The sequence below is a fragment of the Gorilla gorilla genome, chromosome 8, assembly GCF_029281585.2.
Source record: "Gorilla gorilla gorilla isolate KB3781 chromosome 8, NHGRI_mGorGor1-v2.1_pri, whole genome shotgun sequence".
NCBI classification, from domain to species: domain Eukaryota; kingdom Metazoa; phylum Chordata; class Mammalia; order Primates; family Hominidae; genus Gorilla; species Gorilla gorilla.
The window spans coordinates 45855771-45875860 of NC_073232.2; the positions used below are offsets into that span (position 1 = coordinate 45855771).

The 20090-nt window shown below is 52.4% G+C and overlaps 1 protein-coding gene across 1 annotated transcript in view; it reads right to left on the reverse strand.

The window, feature by feature from the left end:
* The window catches only part of COL13A1 (collagen type XIII alpha 1 chain), a 91414-nt gene that overhangs the window by 67037 nt on the left and 4287 nt on the right, over positions 1-20090 (reverse strand). Inside the window, exons 2-8 of the mRNA XM_055353588.2 lie at positions 19973-19999; positions 17029-17064; positions 14120-14146; positions 11628-11678; positions 4696-4731; positions 3857-3883; positions 2748-2774 (exon numbers count right to left, since the gene is read on the reverse strand). Coding sequence (XP_055209563.2) covers positions 2748-2774; positions 3857-3883; positions 4696-4731; positions 11628-11678; positions 14120-14146; positions 17029-17043 — 183 coding nt within the window. The 5' untranslated portion in view covers positions 17044-17064; positions 19973-19999. The remainder of the gene's footprint in view (positions 1-2747; positions 2775-3856; positions 3884-4695; positions 4732-11627; positions 11679-14119; positions 14147-17028; positions 17065-19972; positions 20000-20090) is intronic.

Below are 20090 nucleotides of genomic sequence, written 5' to 3' on the forward strand. Positions count from 1 at the left end.
AACAGGAATCAGATGCTCTGTGGCCTGCTGGATTTGATGAGGCAGACAGGGGATCTATCCCACTGATGTGGGCTCACGAGAGAGGGGGTGGGCCTGCCTTTTCTGTTGAGTTAGCTCTGATCCCTGGACAGGCGGTCAAGTGCGTGGGGCAGAGGGACGGTGTGGCAGAATGAGGGCAGGAAAAGCGGCCCCATGGAAGGGTCCCTTTCCTCCAGGACAAAGTGCTGGCTGCTGAGAGGAGGTGTGATTGAGGGGTAAGACTCCACTGCATGGATCTGAATCTCAGCTGTTGTATTTAGGAGCTTTGTGGCCTCAGGCAATGTACTTAGCCACTCTGTGCCTCAATTTCTCCTGTCACGAAGTGGGGATGATAAGCTGTTATGAGGATGACAGAGTGCTGCCTAGAGGATGACCATTATTATTACTTCTGGGGGGCCATGGGCTACCTTACGGTAGCATAAGGCTGCCAGAGAGGGAAAGAAGCTCAGGCTGAAGGGATGAGCACCCCAAGCCCTTTATGCCTCTGTAACAATGTGGCATGGCAGTTTCTTCCTGCCTCAGTCTCCACTACTCCATGCATGTGCACAGCATGCCTGGGAATGGGGTAGGGGCGGGGGGAAATGCATTTGCAGCAGAGGCAGCTGTGATGGAGAGGAAACCTTGCTGGGGAACCTGGATTCCAGCGCCAGCTCTTCTGCCACTGCCTCCAGGGCCTTCTGCCTCCAGTGCCCTTCCTCCAGTTCTGCAGACATGTCAAGGATTTTCCTACCTCAGGACCTTTGCACGTGCTATTCTCCCATGTCCAGAAAGCACATTCCCATCCCCCTTTCTATTTTCTCTCGGTTGAATCCTCATTCTTCAGGCACTAGTTCAAAAGTCTCTTTCTCAGAAAAGCCGTCTCCGACCCTTGGCCTGGGCGAGGTTTTTGTTATACCAAGATTTCCAGGGCACTAAGGATTATCTTTTTATAGCACTCATTGCAAAGCAACTTGTTAGTTATGTGAGTGATCATTTAAAAGGATGTCTCCCTACTAGACTGTGAGCTACAGATGGCAAGAACAGTCTCTCTCTTGCTCCCGTCTGTATCCCTAGCACCTGAAGCAGTGCCCAGCACATTTTAGATACTCCATAAAAAATGCATTAAAAGAAGGAAGGTGGCAGGAAGGCTGACAAAGAGTGAGGGAAACAGAAAGGGAGGAAGGTAATAAAACCTTAATAAAAAAAGGGAGGGAAGGAATTTGAGAACTGTGTTTCGATCTTGTTGTGGACACTCAGCTGTGTGACTTCAGGCAAGTTAGTTAGACTCTCTGAGCCTTGGTTTCCACACCTGTCAAAGGGGATTCTAGTAAGACCTGGAGCACAGAGTTACGCTGAGGATTGAGACAGTCATGCAAAGTGCTTAGCCCAGTGCCAACCACGTGGCAAACCCTCAATAAATATTAGTTGGATCTGAGTCAAGAGGACAGGTTGGGGCCCAGAGGGAGCTGGCAAGTTAGGAAGAGCTAGGCTGGAGCCCAGGCCTTGCAGCCAACACTCCACCATCCCCCTTTCCACCCACGAGATTACCTGCCTCCCTCCGTGCCCTGGCAGTGCCCCAGTCATGGGTCAAGGGTTGTCTTCACACCAGCGCTTGGAGCAAGGCATGAGCCAGGCCCCCACTGAACAGGGACGGGGGAGCCTGCTGCGTTGCTTTCACCACCCTGCACAAATTCCTGGCCCACCAACCTGTGGAGCAGGAGGTGGTCCCTCACAGTAGGTGCGACCTGGAACTTAGGAGGCAGAAATGCACCCCAGCCCAGGGCTGTTTTGTTTGTCTGTTTGTTTGTTTGTTTTTTTAAAGCAGGGATTTATTGAAAACCAAAGTACACTCCACAGTGTGGGAGCAGGGGCCCATTAGCTCTTAACGGCCCATCAGTCCCTGCTGAGACCTGGCCCACCGTGAGAGTGGGCAGCCCCTCATTCCCTTCTGGAAGGGATGGTCTGTGGAGACAGCAAATTTATTTCCAAAGCTCTGCAGAAGGTAGGGGCCAGGAGAAAGCTGGGGCAAATGTTGTCTCTCCACCTTTTTGGGGCCTGAGGCACTCCAGGTACCCTGGGCAGATCCATCTGGGTGGTGGCCGCGGGATGCGGTGACATGGAAGAGAAGACCTTGCTCCTGCTCCTGACTTGCCAGGTGGCCCAACCTCCAAACAGAAACTCCCAGAAAGGCATGGGGAGAGGGGAAGGGGCCTTTGGGATGATGCATGTGGCACCCCCAGCTGAGATGATCCACTGGGCACCACCAGCCCCAGTGGGGCAGGAACCCCTGGAGTCCTGGGGTGGCTCAGGGCACAGCCAGCACCCGGAAGGGGTTGTGAGGCCTTGAGGGACCTCAGGCTCAGTAGAAATGGTGTCTCCTAGAGAAAGTGTCCCCTGTGAGTGCAGATGAAACCTTGTCTCCCAAGGCCCGTGCGAGTGTGGTTTGAGAGCAGTAAGCTGGACACCGACCTCTGTGTGCTACCAGCCAGGTGTGCACTCTCTCTGGATCTCCCATCCTCATGCTTCAGATGGAGAAGCCCCTGCCCATTTCTCCTCCCTGCATATTGATGTGAGGATCCAGGGCATGTGGTTTACACAGCTGGGGAGTGACCAGCACGGGCAGCCACTCCTGTTGTCCCTGTGGGACCCACTTTGCGGTGCTTGGCTGTGCCTGTGAGGCTGGGCCAACCCTCACCCATCTCAGGAAGGCAGGAAAGCTGGGCTCTTACCATGTCGCCCTTTGGTCCTGGGTGGCCCTGGAAGGAGAAGAGGGTGAGTACCAGGTGCACTGTTTGCAGCCCAGAAGTTCCACCCTCTGTCCTTCATGCTCCTCCCTGCCCCCTGTGCTCCTCCCTGTCCCCCGTGCTCCTCCCTGCCCCTGTGCTCCATCTGCACCTTCTGGCTTGTGCACTCCTTCACCCAGTCCCTAAGGCAAGGTCATTTGCTCACTGCCCCTCGCTGGGCCTCACTAGCAGCTGCCTGCCCTTCAGAGAGCAGGGGTGGGGGTAGTCTCCCTAGACCCCGACGCTCATGCCATTCACATGTCCAGGGTGGCTTCGGGGGATGCCTGGTCCCGTGACATGAGTGGAAATGATTGCTGGCACCCCTGGGCTGCACTTAGCTCGCTGGCCTGCAGTTGGGGAGTAACTGGGTGGTGCTAGGGTCCCTCAACTGAGAGAGGCGAGTGGCGGGGCCAGGTGTGGCTGTGAGTGGGGCTGCATTCCATCCACCCTGAGGGCTTTGGATGGGTCATGCTCCCTTCCAGCTGACTTGCTCCTAGGACTGGGGAGGGGACTCCTTTCTCCCATGAACATTTGTGTCAGGGAACCAAGTCCAAAGGATTGAAATGAACGAAGAGAGGAGCTACGGTGGGAAGCAGTCTCCACGTGGACTTGAGCACACGTGTGGGGTCTCAATCGGGGAGGGAGACCCTGACCTCGAGGACAGGGCCATGGGAGACACAGGTGCTGGGGAGCAGGGGCAAGCGTGTGCATGAGTGGCCAGGCTCTTTAGACCAGCTATTTGACCTCCGTACCCTCCACTCTCCTCACTGCCTCCTGATCTCACCCCCACCCCACCCAGAATCACCCATTCTAGGGATGGCTCTCGCCTGGACTTCGAAAGCCAAGCTCAGCAGCTGGGGACCTGTGCCCTGGGGAAGGCCACTGGGGTCAGGGGTGACTCAAATGGCCCCCTCCACTTCCCACTAGTGACAACCTTCAGCCCCAGGACTTTTCTTTCTAAGTAAAGCATTTTCCAAGGATTCAATATCTTGCAGAATGACCGAGAGATCCAGGATCACTGACCTGCAGTGAGGGGAGAGAGCGGGTCCACTTACCGGTTTGCCGTCCAGCCCAATGGGACCCTGAAACCAGAAAGGCCAGATGTAAAGACTGAGCATCACAGGACTCCTGCCAAAGAGGCTGCCTGGGCAGTGGGGAAAAGCACAGATTCTGGATTCTGATAAGTTGGAGCTCAAGGCCCTGCTTGACCACGTACTTGTTAATGTGACTATGGGTAAGCCTAGGCCTCAACTTCCCATCTTGAAATGGGGTTGAGAATAATAGAATGTTGGATGCCAGGTGCACAGTGCAAGAGAGAACCCAATGGGTGGCCTCCCCATTAATGTCAAGGACCTCACCCTTGCCCTGAGTGCAGAGTAGGTGGTGTGTTCCTAGAAATCAGGGGCTGGCCTGCATTGAGGTTGGGAGAAAGGGGGAACTGCTCCCTCTGCTCTGCCTGTCAGAACCTGCCTTAGGCCCCATAGGCAGAGGTCAAAGACACTCAGATGGCCACCCCTCTGCCTCCCCCTCGCTGGATCTCCTCTCAAAGCTCAGGCACAGGCTGAGCTGCAGGGTGTTCTCCCACAGGGCATCGTCCATTCTATATTCCCAGGTCAATGCTGGGGTTTATCAGCCTGTGACTTCACTCACCTGGGGCCTGTCCTGCTGCCCCTTAATTTGTGTATTTGCTCCCCTGTATTTATTCCTTGCATCATGACCTGACTGCTGAGCTACTATCCTGAGCTGGTGTCCATGAATGGCTGTAGAAGCAAGTCCTTAATGACCAGGGTTTGGGAGAGAAAGAGTGGAACCGGGGCTGACCTCAGATGAAGTTTAACCCAATCAGGCCTACAGACCACCTGGGACACAGCTAACTTCAGCCTTCTCCACTTACCGGAAATCCAGGGAAACCTCTAGTGCCTGGTTGACCCTGAAAAAAAAACAACAAGAGACACATGAGATTGAGCAAGGAGGAGAAAGGGCCAATCCCTAGGCCTCCAGTTCATCTTTGCTCCCATCCCTCTCACTTTGTGTGATCGTCCTTGGGGGACACTCACTGTGGTTAGTGGGTTGGGAGGGAAGATGGAGAAAGATGAAATGGAACATCATAGGAAATCTCCTGCAGGGGCTGGGGGTGGGAAAGGAACAGGAAGGGGCCAGCGTCCTTTGGGTCTACTTCTGGGAAGTGGCTCCTGGAGAGCTCCTCACCGCTGTGGATGCATGGCTTGTAAACAAACGCATGGGACAGTGGGGCCAGCGGAGACTCAGCCCGCAGCACATGGAACTCCTGGACTGCGATCCTCTAAGCCCTTTTTTATTTACACAGTCATTGCTCATGGCCACTTATCTAAGGATGGCTTGGATATCAGAACCTGACCTTCAAAATGTGTGTTTTCAGGCTAGACTAGTCAGATTGCTCCTGTTCTTCTCACCCTAGCCGGCAGGCTTCTCCTAGCGGTTGGGCAATCTCTGAGCATCCCCTAATCTTTGTGGGATGCAGAGCAATCTATGCCTATTTTCCTGGAGGTGCAGAGTGCAACATAAATAAATATTTAGGATGGAGACTAGAAGCAGGTTCACTGGCCACAGTGATTTATGATCCAGTGGTTTATGATCAAGATTCAGGACAAAGGGGATGTGATGAGATTAGAAGAAGCACAAGGCTGTGATGATGCAGGGCTGAGGAGGGATGGCCAGGTGGTCAAGGGTGATGGAGAGCTAAGAAACGTGAGTCTTGTCACTCTCCCTCTCAAGAACCAGCAAGGGCTCCTTCCTACCATGTTCAAGGCCATCCCTCAATCCCATCCCCATCAACCATATTAGTTTCCTTTCCTGCCACATCTTTCCGTCTATTCTATGCTCAGACACACTGGCTCACCCGCCGTTCACCACCAAACAAACATGCCCAGTTCTCAGCCTGGGGTCTCCTTTGGCTGACACAGCCAGAATCTCTTCCCAGGCATGGGCTTTCTAGACTGGCAGACTAAATTCTAATCCTGCCTCCAACTATGACTGTGTGACCCTGAGCAAGTTGTCTAACCTCCCAGAGCCTCAGTTTCCTCATCTATAGAATAGAGGTAACAGTATAACTTCATAGGATCATCAAATTACATTTAATTATGTTTGTAAAGCCTATTGAAATGGTAGCTGCCATCATCAGACACTTGTTGAACTGAACTGAACAGGGAAGCTCCAGAATAGAGCAAGGTTGCTTTTGAGCCCAATATGTCTTGTGATCAATGAAAGTTTGTCCTTATCAAGCAGCAGTTTTAGAATCAGATCCTCTCCAGAAGATCTCTCTGGATTCACATGCTATGACCCTAAAACATCTCCAGGCTGCTAGGGTCCTCCTTGAAGCCGCGAATATAAGTGCCCAGTGGCCTGTGCTCAGGGAACACGTCAGCTGGGTAGGATGGGCACCCTGCCATCAGGGTGGGTGCGCTGGTTCAACAGGGAGTGAGTTGAAGTCTGCCGCAGGCTTAGGATGGGCTTGTGGCAGCCATCCAAAAGGGCACGAGGGAGGAGATCCCACTCATCTATCGGAAGGGCCCCCTGGCTTTTCTCCTCTCAAGGATAAGTGATGCTAAGAATAAACCAAGGAGAAAACCCGGAAACCATACAATGTCATCTCTGAAGCCTCCCAGTGTAAACTTTCTGTAAACTACTCTGCACACCAAGAGGCCTGAAGAAAAGGTCAGGAGGAGAGGATTCCAAGAAACATCTTCCATCCCGCTAGGGACAATGTTTACGTGGTAGGGATAATCACACAGTTTGTTAATTACAGAGCCTGCCCTGGTAGCAGGATGCATGTCTCCAACCAGGATCAAATCCAGGGCTGACCAAGGCTTTTTAAGAGATCTGGGGAAGAATGTTGTCACGGACCAAGTGGAAACTGGGACACCACTTTCTGGAGAGGCTGGGCCTGGGAAAGGCATGTGGTGAGACTTGGAACTGCACTTTAATTTATGTCTCTTCAATTATATCCTGAGGTTAGACATCTCTTCCAATATTTCTCTGCCTGTTTCTTTACCAATGTTTTCTAGTAGGTTGTTTTTTTCCTGCTGATTTGAGTGAAGCACTTTGTCAGGGAAAATAACTCTTTGATAGTCATATTTGTCATGACTATTCTTTCTAATTTGGCATTTGTCATTTATTTTGTTTCTGGTGTGTTTTATATTTCTATAGACAAACTTAATCTTCTCCTATGGCTTTTGGGTTTTGTGTCATGTTTAAAAGGGCCTTCCCCAGTTTCAGAATTATAAAATGTTCACTCATGCTTTGTCCTTGTATTTTACAGTTTCAGGTTTTATATCTAAGTATTTCGCTCGTTGGAATTTCTTCCAATATAATGAATAAATTGGCTTTAATAATAAAAAAACCAAACAACTGTCTCTCATTTTACCTTTTACTAACTGGCTTATTGGTTGTCCCAGCATCATTTCTTGAACAATTGGGCTTTCTCTTCCTATTGTGAAATGAAGCCTTGATCATGTACCAGATTGACACATGCATTTGGCTTTATTCCTGGCCTCCCCATTCTGTTCTGTTCATGTGTTTACTTAGATTGTCCTGTTTTTATAATACATTTTGATATCTAGTAGAATTTCGTTGGATTTCCAACCTCATAAAACATGCACAGGGATTAGGATCACATTAAATGTATACAAAATAGATGTATTTGTACATTAATTCATGGATTAATATTACATCCTTCTGAACCAGAACAAGGGAAATAAGCTTTACATTGATCTCTGAAATCTTCTCCCTTAATTCAAGGTCAGAGTGAAAAGGGAGCCGAAGGAGGTCCCCACTTCTGAAAGCAGACCCCTATGTCTACTCCTCCCTGTCTTTCTCCTACTTGCAAATACACAGACAGAAGGTTCTTGTTGGAAAAAGCCTACCAGGAAGTCTCCCTTCTCTTATTTGACCCTTGAGAGATGGTCAGTTGTGTCTCTGCCCAGGGGCAGCCTCATTCTGCCTCCCTCACCAACAAGACTCCATGCCGGCAAATGTTTAACCATTAGCTGAGTGGGGGAGGGTGGAGAGGAGAGCCCCGCCTCGTACAGCATCTGCCAATGTCTGTGGTATAAATACACCCACCATAGCCGATTTCAAGCTACCAACATGAGGTCACTGAACGCAGCTGGGAGGAGGTGAGGTGTGCATGGTCCACTCTTGCCAGCCGTCCAAGACAGCTCCAGCAGACCACATGCTCTGACCTCCAGCAGCAGATGACAGTTCCCATTGGACTTTACGGCATCTCTAACTCATCACACTCAAATTCAACTCATCTCCCCTGGCAAAATCTGCTCTTCCTTCTGGGAAAGAGTACTGTGTTACTCAAGTCAGAAATGTGGTGTCATCTTGAGTTCTTGCTTCTCCCTCAATCCTTATTTTTTATCATCATGAAATCCTTCAATTCAACCTCTAAAATAGCTTGCAAGTCTAGCCCTCCTGGCCAGCCCCACCGATTCTGCTCCAGTCCAGGCCTTGGTTGTTGCAAGTGCCTTCCAGCCAGCCTCCCACTGCAGCCTCTTCTAAACATGCTGCATGCTGGACCTTCTACAACCTTTTAAACTGCAAATCTGGTCATGTCCCACGTCAGCCTAACACAACCTACAGGCTCTTCACACCCTCAGGACAAAGCCCAACCCCTGACCATAATGTAAGCTTCTCATGGGTCCTTGACTGCAGTTATTATCCCGTCCTCCAGGAAGCCTTCCCTGCCTGCCCTCCTTCCACAAGGCTGGTGCCTCCTCCTTGTCCCACAGCTCTCTAACCATCCCCTGGCTTAGCATTTGCTGTCTGCATTGTCATGGATTATGTGATCGCTGGTCTCTCCCACTAGATCATGTGCCCAGAGGGCAAGCTGACAGAGGTCAGGTTTCTACGCAGCACCTAGCAGGCACTGGGCTCTTAACAAATATGAATGGAGTGAATTGAGACACACTCAGTAGGTGTGTCTACCTGGTGTGGGGTGGCTCCTAGTGGATGAGGACTGGAAGTTCAGATATCTCCTGGCCCCAGAAGAGAAGCTGGAGAGCTCAGAGAGGGAATGGGCACACTTGGAGGTAGGGCATTTCCTAGGACTGGCAGATCCTCTGCCCAGGGCCTGCTGGGCCAGCCAGCATCTTGGAGGTCCAGCCTCCCCCTCGATTTACTGAGCCTCCCTTAAAGTCAACGTGCCCCAACACTGTATTCCAGCTCACTTCATTAGAAAGTGAACCCTCCTCCAAAGTGCTTGGAGGGTTCTCCCTTTGCTTGGACCATTTATCAAACTCCAAGAGGGGAGGCAGGTGGCCCCTAAGAGTGGCAAGGCTGGTTCTTATTAGCAGCATCTATGCTGGACCCTTCCTGGCTGAGTGGAAAGTCACATGTTCTCCATCATCCCTGGCTGCCACCAAGGGTGCCCACTTGACCTCTACCCCTTAATGACAAATGGACCCTTTGTCTTCCCCCGTCCCTGCTCCCATTAGCTCAGGGCAGCTTCCTGGAAGGAGCTGAGGGGGCTGCCTGTGCTGTAGTGGGGACTCAGCAGGGATAGCTCGAGCCACTGGGTGATGGGAGCCAAAGTCAGAGGATGCTGGGCTTCGTTAAGACTCCTGGTATGATAAAACCTTTCCTGGTGCCAATGTAGGCACCCACCTGGAGGACTTTTTTCTCCTGAAGTAAATATCGTTTTAAACGTAGCATTTCAAACATGGAACAGGGTATTGAGGCAAGAATGCAGGCTTTGGGATGAGGATAACCTGGCCAAACCCAAGCTCCAGAACTTACTAGCTGGGTGACCACAGGCGAGTTAGGAAACTGTTCACTCCTCTGTAAAATGGGCTGGTGGGGCCTGCCTCACAGCTGTGAAGGAGACCTATTATGTGACAGGTGCCTGGGAAACAGAAGCTCTCATTGCTACCTGAGCAGAAGGTGCTTTTCACTATTGGAGTCAAATCCAGTGCAGTAGATATGTTTCTGATTAGGTTATCCATGCTGGGCAGAGGCTGGGAGGAGCAGAGGCTCTACTGCCCTGAACACACCTACAGCAGTGGAGCTTTTCAATAACTTTTTGGTAGCCTGTTGACATAATTTGCTGAAAGGGTGTGAGAGGACCAGCAGGATCCACACAATAGAATATCAGTAGCCAGACCAGAAGGCAGACAGAGATGGCAGCCTAGGGTAGGGCCTGTATGCTGTGTTACTCCCCTGTCCTCCTAACACACCGGGCTCAGTCCTCGATGTTAGAACCTGGAAGCCTGTCTTCTGTCTCTATGACCTTCCCATCACCACCTTCATCAGGACCAGTTTGGCCAGGGCATTGGTGCTGCACCTCCTCCAGGACACAGGAGGCTTGAAGCCCATCGGGGCAGCCACTGTGTGAGCCCAGGAGCACATGCGACAGTGACATCAGGCCTGGCCCGTCTATGACAGCAGCAGGAACCAGAAGCAGACTGGAGCCAGATGGTCTGGCTGAATGATCAGCTACCAGTGTAGCCACGTGCCAGCCTTATGGCTCTGGGCAAGTCACTCAGCCTCTCTGTGCCTCAGTTTCCTCATCTGTAAAATGGAGGTGATCACAGTCCCTATGTCGTGGAGTCCTTGTGAGGATTAAGTGAGTGAATACGTGTAAAAGTCTTAAGACCACCACAGAGGAAGTGTTAAGCGTGGTCATTATGGTCTGAACCCAGAAGAAAACCTTGCTGTAAAGGCCATGTCTACTCAGCCCAGGGCCACTCAAGTTCTGCCTCCGACCCAGCCCCTGACATGTCTGCCAGCCTGGCTCTCCTGCCCCTGCTCTCCTTCCCAAACTGGCTCTACCTTTCAGCTCCCTGCACTCGCCACAACCCCTCGCTTGGCTGTTCATCTCACTGCAGGCCCCCCCCTTGGATGTAAGTTAGCCATTTGTTCTCTGGCCCCTCTCCCTCTGCTGTGGGTCTCAGTCTCCCAGAGGCTAGCCCTCTGCTCCCACCCCTCACTGAGCACGGCGGGTCAGGAAAAGTGCAGAAAGTGGAGCCGGTGGCCTGCTGCTGTGGTGAGGCCGGGGCTCCTCGGTTCTAATCCTGCCCAGCCTCTAAATGGGAGGGCGCTCCCCCTCTCTGAGCCTCAGTTTCCCCTTCAGAGAGGGCTGTGTTAGACCATCCCTGGGATCCTTTCCACCCTGACGTGTGGTGATTTTATTAAAGCCCCATGGATCAGGGCTCTGGGAAAATAACAAGCCCTTCCTCCCACAGCCTCGATATCTTGCTGGCTTCATCACCCACACCCCTGTTTTGGTCCCTAAGGAAGCACATGTGAGGGGAGCCTCGCTGGTTTTCTCAAGCTCCCAGCCACGGGGTGGAGGGTGCTAGTGAACACACAGGACCCAGCACTGCACACAGAGGCATCTGTGAGGGTGAGTGTGGGCTGGCCCTCTGGCAAGACCAGTAGTGCGTGCCTGGGTCAGTGAACCCGGACTCGTATCTGCTCCATGGGCTTCCAGAAACAAAGGCTGGTTCCCGGGAAAGCCGGATCACCCCATCCGGAGAAGAGCGAGCCCTTTCTCCCTTCTGTCTGTAAACAGCAGGGCTGCCTTGCAGCTGCTGTAGTTTCGTGGCTAGAGGGCAGGTCCCTCAGAACCCTCCCAAGGGACTGTAATTTAGGTATATTTAGCCAGGCCACTTTCCTTAACATCAACATCGGCACCCGAGGCCTGGTTGGGCTGACCACATCACATGCAGTGGCCTCCCCACCCAGGGGCATAGCCGCCCTCGCTGTCCCCTCATCCCCAGCCTAAAAGCCCTTTTCATCAACTCACCCATCCCCCCAACACCCCGAGGAAGAGCAAAAACAACTTACAGGGGGGCCACGGGGACCAATGATGGACAGCCCAGCATCTCCGGGGGACCCCTGCGGGGAGAGAGGAAGGGGGAGAGGGAGCGAGGGGCAGGGAGGTATGGAGAAGAGGAGCGGGAAAGAGAGGAACCAAAGGGAAGGAGCTGGCAGGGGGCCCGGAGCAGGACGCCGGCCCCATGGGACAGGAGAGGGATGCCAGGGGACATGGAGGGCCACGAGGGGATCAGCAGAGTCAACACAGAGGGCACAGGGGCAAGGAGGGAGCATTCAGAACGGGTTGGGAAGGGCAGGTAGTAGGGGGAAGCAGCAGGAGGGAAAGGAGAAGAGGTGTCAGTGAGAACACAGGACATGGGGTTCCGGGGAGACAGGGTGGTGGGACCCCAGGCCGGGGAAGCGAGAAGAACAGGATCCATTGGAGTGGCGGGAAACAGGGAGACACAGGGAGAGAGGGGAGACTTAGCAAGGCTGCCCAGGCCTGAGTCTCTCCCCGGCCCAGCCCAGGATGCTTTCCAGCTCCCCCTCCGCAAATACCCATCTGGCTGCACACCCTGCAACTGCTGAACAGTGACCTGCCCGAGAATGGGGCTGTGAAAACAGAGGAAGGGGACACGAGTAACATGCGTGCTGTGTGAACTCAGCATCCCTGACCCTGAAAGGTTGAGCTGCCTCAAATTCCCTAGTCCTGGTTTCAGAATGACATGGAGGGGTGAAGGCCAGGGCAGAACGTCAGCTCTGAGAGGAAGGCAGATGCTGCTGAATGATGAGCTCAAAGTGCTGTCAAGGGTGGCTGAGCCAGCTAGACAAGCGCCATGTGTGCGTGTGTGTGTCCCTAAGTTCAAGGTCCTACTCTGCAGGAAAAGTCACAAAACCTCTCTGAGCCCACATACCTCCTCTGTGAACAGGAATGCTGAGAGTGGCTCTGTTGCCCTTACGGGAAACGCATTTTGGAAAATGTCACACCTTACAGGCAGGCGAGGGATGATTTCAAGTTAGTAACTGTTTATGTCATGGCAATGATACAATAATTTTTATACAAGGCGGTGTAGTGTCGTGGTTAAGAGCCAGAATGCTTGGGTCTGAAGACCAGCTCTGCTACCCACCAGCTGTTGTGACCTTGGGCAAGCGACTTAATGTCCCCGTGCCTGTCTTCTCATCTGTAAGGATACAGATAGCGCCTGTCTCATAGGGTGGATGTGAAGATGTCATGTGATAATGTAAAGTACTTAAAACAATGCCTGGTCCATGGAAGGGGTCATGTGTCTTTCTCCCAGGCAGTTTAGCCTCATGCCAATGTGGAGCTGACAGTCTAGTTCCAATATGAGGACAGAATAGCATGGTAGCTAGGAGCCCCAGCCTTGGAGTCAGACACACTGGGGCACCTCTCCATCTCTGTCACATTCTAGCTGTGTGACCCGGGGCATGTGACTTGGCCTCTCTGTGCCTCGTGTAAATGAGAATATTAAAGCTTCCCTGAAAAGGTTATGTCAGTGCTAGTTGTGAAAACAGACAAAATACTTAAACCTGCACCTGACACAATTTGTGTTTAATACATGGCAACTGTATTATAATTGTTGAGATTGTTATTTTGGAGATGGGAAACTATTGCAGAAATACTGCATTACAGACAGGGAAGTACAGAGCCGGGCACCGGGAGGTCTGGCTTGGAGCCCCTGCTCATCACTATTGCTGTGCCATCTTGGGCCAGCCCTGCTCCTTCCTTGAGCATCAGATGAGTTTCCTCATCTGCAGAGTGAACTCTTTAGAAGTGTTGTGCTTGGCCAGGCATGGTGGCTCACACCTGTAATCCCAGCACTTTGGGAGGACAAGTGGGCGGATCACCTGAGGTCAGGAATTCGAGACCAGCCTGGCCAACATGGTAAAACCCTGTCTCTACTAAAACTGCAAAAATTAGCTGGGTGTGGTGGCACACGCCTATAATCCCAGCTACTTGGGAGGCTGAGGTAGGAGAATTGCTTGAACCAGGAGACGGAGGTTGCAGTGAGCCGAGATCTCGCCACTGCACTCCAGCCTGGGTGACAGAGCGAGACTCCATCTCAAAAAAAAAAAAAAAAGAAGTGTTGCTCTCAGAAATCTCTCAAGAACCCCCCATGGCTGATGTTCCAGGATGGCTTCTGGATTTCTGACTTCCCAGGGGGGCTCTATTCCATAGCCTCGGGGGTCCCCCTGGGCAGTTCCAGCTACACAAAATAGCGATTGGCCAGAGCGATGAGGCCTCATGCTGTCAGGGCAGGGCAAGGCAGGGAAGACCTCCTCAGCTGGGAAAGCTGGGACCGCCGCCCAGGAATCCCAAGACTGCTGCCCGATGTTATGGAAGCTGTTAGGAAACGGGGCCGTGAGAGGCAGTGAGGGCAGCAGGCCCAGCCAGCACCCTCTGCTGGGGCTTTCATTGTGGTGAGGGCTGAGAGGCTCCCCATCAAGAGTCCACCTGGAGGAGGAGGCTGGGTGCAGGGCAGAAGGGGAAAGTGTGGACTCACCTTCTCGCCTGGTTGGCCCTTTACTCCCTGGGGCAGCCGCATGCAACACAGGGTGCAGGAAGGGAAAGGGTGGGAGAGAAAAAAGAGGGGTGAGAAAGAGGCACCCACACGAGATTCCATGTTCATAGCACAACAACCAAACAGAAGAAATCACTGTGAAATAAGAAACAAAGCAAAACACAGATGCTGACACATGGCAGGTCCACGTCCAACAAGCACAGCATGTGGCATGTGGAAGGCTCTGCTGCAATGTGCAGCTGCTCCAGATAACTGAGAAACAGTGGCTGGGGCTGTAAGAGGCCCTCTTGAGGCATGTACGTGTGTGTGTGTGTGTGTGTGTGTGTGTGTGTGTGTGTGTGTGTGTGTGTGTGTGAGAGAGAGAGAGAGAGAGAGACAGAGAGAGAGAGAGAGAGAGAAAGCCAGACAATGGGAGAGAGACAGAGATAGAGAAAAGAGAACAAGATCCCACCTAAGTCAGGAAATCCTCCCCAGAAGCCATGGCCCCAGCTGGCCAGGACACTCTGAGGTTGGGGTGGGGATCGGGGGAATTGCCCCAGGACTGTGTTGTGATGCTGGTGTCTAGGAGGTTTGCAGGTCCAGCTGAACACCAAGAACAAAGCTTTGCCAAGCTAGACAAGCCTGGAGTCCTTGGGCCTGGCCGGGCAAGGTGGAGGGAGGGGGCGTGGAGAATCACAGGAGGCCAGAAGGCAGGACACACACCTCTGGAAGAATGGAGCATGGGTCAGTGATGCAGAGGAGGCTGGTTAGGCAGCCAAGGGTCCCTTGTAACAACAGTGACCAGTAGATGGACAGTCCCAATCCACCCTGCTCTGGACAGGCCAGTGGGGCCACCTCTGGTCAACCCCAGGGATGACCCAGGCATGTCACACCTACTGGCCACCTCACTGCTTATCAGGTGGCTCATGCCAGGACCCCTAATGGGCAGCCAAATGGGGCCATTGTCTCATTTAAAATAGCACCAGCAGCCAGAGTAGCTTGAAAATAGACCTGCTAAGAAGGAAGTAGGGAGACCTCCTGCAGCTCCCCTCCTTCTACCCCCACTGCTATGGGAGGGAAGTGTGGACACTTCCTGGGGGGAGGTGTCCACAGGGCCCAAGAAGGAGGACAGGACGGACAGGACGGGAAGGCCCAGAGCTGCCACTTTGCATTTTGCATCCTTCCCTGTGGGCCTGTCTCTGCACTCAGGGGAGAGGCTCCTGAAGCTTCCCTGGGAGCAGGGACTTTGGGGTCCCACAGTTGGCTTGGGCACAAAATCCAACTCCACCCTATTTTGGGTGCAGTGAGTCTTAACATCTTCATTTGGAAGACAGGGGCTCAGAGGGCTATGGTAACGCAGGTGACTGGCTCAGGTCTACATGTGCAGGCCCTTGGGAAAGGATGGTTGAATCACGTTTCCCTGCTCTGTACAGAGCCTGTGACAGCTTGGGAGGACTCAGGATCTGGAGTTAGAGAACGGAAGAAAACAGACAGGGCCGGGCAGCAATTCCACTGTGCTCTGCTCTGGGAAGTGGTGGGAGAGCTTCTCGTGGGGCGGCCCAGGGCTCCCAGTCTGCATGCCTCCATAGACAGGCCTTGGGTGGGCGCTGGGGAGAGCAAAGCTCTGTGACATGGAACACTTGCCCTGAACTCTGAAATATCCCAGGCCTCTGGGGCTTCATTCTAAGGATCAGACCCTCCTCAGAGCTGCAAGGCCAGTAGGGGTGGGTGGTTAGTGGGGAGTAGTAATATTGTCAGGATCAAGAGCGCAGGTTTGGAGTTGGGCTGTCTGAGTTCAGATTTCTGCTCAGCCACTTCCTGACTGTGCGAACTTGGGAAGGACAGTTAGCTTCTGAGCCTCGGTTTTCTCATCGGAAAAGTAGGGGTGGAAACTGTGTCTACCTCATGCAGTTCTTGTGAAGTCTGAGTAAGCTAACGTAAGGCTCTTAGCACAACGCCAGCAAGCAGTTAGCACTAGCAAGGGTCAGCTATCATTTGGATGCCTTTTCTCAACCTCTGAGCACCGGCAGACTCACAACAGGCAAGCAAATTCACACAAGTATGCTACACCCACTCCTACAGCCAATCCCATGAGATTCTGAGGCAAAGCTGAGAATGACATGGGGGTGGTCAGGGGTCCTGGGGAGCCAGGTGAGGCAGAGGCTGATGGGAAGTTAGGAGTCACATGGGGAGTGTGGCTGAGGCCACTGTCCCAGCCCAGGCTGGGGAGTGGTGAGGGTGGGGCATGGCCATCACTGCCTTAGACTACTGCCTTTATAGCCCTTTATAGACATTCAGGGGCTGAGGCTGGCCTTCCCATTTCTGGGAAACACCCTCTCCATCAAATGTTCTCGTCTCCCCTTCTTTATCTTCACTTTCCAGCAAGAAACAGGAATGTTTTAACTCTCAGCCTCCTCATGAGGACTTGGAGGTGCCACCTGGGACCAAGCCCTGTCTTCACCATCTCTTAGTGCATCTCTGTCTACAGAGAAGGCCCCTGGGAACCCTGGCTCCACCGAGGGGTGGTTGCAGGAGCAGCTGTGGATCTAAGGGTGAGCTGCCAGCTTTGGGGGGCGGAGTGGCAGTCCTCCCAATGTCGAGGCTCAGTTTGTTCCTGCCGTTCCCAGCAGGTGACTGGCAAAGGGCTTTGTTCATGCAACTTTATTGGGTTTTTCCTTTGCTGTGGCAGCTCTCTGGAGAGTAGTGCCATACTGTGAGGTCTGAAGGACTGGAATACAACTTCCCTTCTCCTTTCTTGTCCCTCCCTAAAGCACACGGGGGCTTGGGGAAGGGAAAGTGCTGACCCCCTCCTTGGGCCTGGGGTAGACAGCACCTTGCCATGGTTTACAGGACAGGCCAGCATGGAGAAGCAAGCAATGGCCACCTGAGCAGGTGCAAACGGGCCAACTCACCACACGTCCAGGCATCCCAATGGCACCTTTGTCCCCCTGATGATGAAGGAGGCAGAAACAGTCAGATGTGGTTGGAACCAGGCTAGCATGTGAAGAACCCTATAGGCAAACCGTGCACCTGATTTAGGGCACAGCTAACCCAGTTTGCAGCGGGGACGACATCCCGTATGATACCCAAGCATCATGTAGCTACACTCCCTATGCAGCTCCCAAGGACTATTCAGCAAGCAGCCACTGCTATGGCTATGTGTACTTAGGCATGAGTGTTGTGGAAAGAGCACGGAAGGAGGAGTCTGGTCCCAGCCCGGGCCTCAGTTTCCCTATGCCTTTCCAAGGCCCTTACTCCCTTAGACTTCACTGTTGCATCAATTCCAGCCATGGCCAGGATGTGCCTCATCTTTATCACACACAACTTCAAGGCACAGAGCAGGGTGACTGGCAGCTCCCATGTGACAGATGGGTGAATCACTTTCCTTGGTCTGTCTCTGCCAGAGCTGGAGAGCAGTGCTCCTCCCCAGCCCCTGGTTTGAGAAAGCAACCTCTGGAGTCTTTCTCCACTCCTCCCTCCTCTCGGCCACCTCCAGTACTGACAGGAAGGACCACAAGCCATGTGGATTCAGCCGAATCACGAGTTGCAGATGCTCCAAGGGAAATGCTTTGTTTTGTAGCCAGGGGTTACATCTCACTCTGGAAATCTGCTTATTAAGTTTTGTTCCTCCCCCTTTTGGTAGAAAATATTTTTTTGCCATCATATGCATGCAGACATCATAAAACCTGGGGTCGGGCCTAGAGTTTGCTAGGAGCCTGGAAGGATGGAAAGCAGTAGGGTGCCGAGAATCAGGTGGTTTGTCCAGCCTGCTGGACAGGAGGGGACTGCATGGGCATTTCTGGGGTGACTCTGCATCTGCTAACCCCACTGAGGCACAATGCCTTGAGGAACAATGAGCATCCACCATGTATGTGGGGCACACCAGAGAGAAGCAATTATTTCTGAAATTAGGCTCTTAAAATTAACACATAAGGTCGAGACCAACGGTGGCTTTCAGTAAAATGTTTCACTTTTGTTAAAGAATGGCAGGGTAGCTGTGCAGATTAGAAGCACTGACTCTTCCCTTAACCTTTCTGAGCATTAGTTCTGTGGAGTGGGGGTGATAAGAGCTTCTTTCTCATGGGGTTGCTGGGAGGATGCCACATGATGCTGTCTCTGAGAAGCCACATGTGGCCAGTGCCTGGCCTTTGATGTTGAATAAATGGCATCTGCTTGTGTAAAGCCTAGCACAGCCGTGGGCAGGTGAATTTCATCAGCATGTTTGTACTCCACACCTTTTGCTTTGTACACCAGGGGCTCACATCCACAGTCTTTTTGAGTGTTACTCCTAGGACCCTTCACACGGAAGCATCAACAAGACCATGATCCGTGGATCCGAAATTGGCTCTGCCTGCAAAGGACCCCAGGCCAGGGCGGGTCGTCGGCTGTGGCAGCCCCACGGTCCACTCACTCTTGGGCTTTTGAATGATATTTCAGGATGTGTGTTTTGGTTTCTTTTTCATTTCTTTTTTAAAACTAATGCTCTTTGCAGTCCTGGCCATAAAATGCTTGGGTTAGGGATGGGTGTGGAATGGCCAGGGACTGGAAACTATGTGCAGCAGCCCCTGCTCTGTCAATTGCCCCCTAAATGCTTTTTAAAGGTGGATGTTGTAAGAAAAAAACAAAGTCTGCCCACATTCCCCTCGGTCATCTGATGTTTCCCCTCCTTGGATTTCATGGGACCGATTCACCCGTCCTCCTTTGTGCTGGGGCTCTTACTGGGAGAGTTTCCATTTGCAAGTCTGAACATTCCCCCACATGCATTTCATTAAGAAAGCCACTGCTAGGCATGAATTTTAGAAGCTGTTGGATTAGTCCAAAGGTTACAGTATAATCCATGTCTAAAAGGGGAGTCATTAGGTAAGAGGGAGGAACATAAGGGTCTGGAATCTCATGGATGTGGCCTTTGGTACAGGGAGACAGGGCAGACTGGTGCCAGCCTCAGGCCAGGGTGCTCTCCATACCTGATTCCGGCCCCCTGACCGGCTGCAGCATCTTACCTGGGTCACTCCACATCTGAGGGCCCATGGTACACATACCCACTACTCAACTCATCCATGCCCCAGGCTAGACTCCACAGAGCAATGTCTTAAAAGACTTTAAAGGTGGGTTTTGAAGGTGGAGCACAGACCACAAGCAACAGCAGTATGGAATGGTGTGTGATGATACGGGCCTCTAACAGGTCCCCACCTGAAGCTTGGACAGATGGACAAACTATTTTACCTTCCTGACTCTCATGTATAAAACAGGTTTATAATCATACCCATTTCACTGAGGTGTTGAACAAGCTGAATGTGTGAAAGGTGATAAATGCAGTACCTGGCTCCTCTTACGGTTTCAATAAGAGATGGCTATCTTTTTTGTCCCAGAGTCCCCATGGTTACTTGGCACAGCCTCTCTAGAATTGGGACATGGTAATTGAGAGAAAACAAAGTTTTTGAGTCCGCTCTGTTATCAGCAGGCATAGGAGGAACAGTGGTTTGAATGTCAGCTGGTATGCAGGGGGATAGTCAGTGTGCCGGTGGGCTGCCCATCCCTGCAGCTGCTCATGGTAGGGTCATCAGTCTGGAAGTCAGCTGCAGCTTTGGAAGGATCTGCATGCTGTAATTTGTCTGCCTGGGGCAAAGGCGCACCAAGGGCTGTAGCTAAAGATGCCCCAGCAGGGTCCTCTCTAGATCTCAAAGGAGGAAGGAGCTGAGGTGACTTCACCCTAAGCTATAGATCAGGGACTCTGGAGAGTGGCCTGTCACCCAGATACACCTGGAGAAAAACCAGCCACCCAACCTAGCCAGTCCTCAGACTGAGAAAGAGCACGTAAAAGAGATGCAAAGGAAAGAAGAAACAAAAGTGACTTACTGGGAGTCCGGGTCTTCCAGTGGGACCCTGCAACGAAGAGTGACGTTTACATAGGTCAGGCAGGTATCGTAACACCTAACTGTTGAACACTGTCCCAACCAGCTGTGTGACCTTGGCA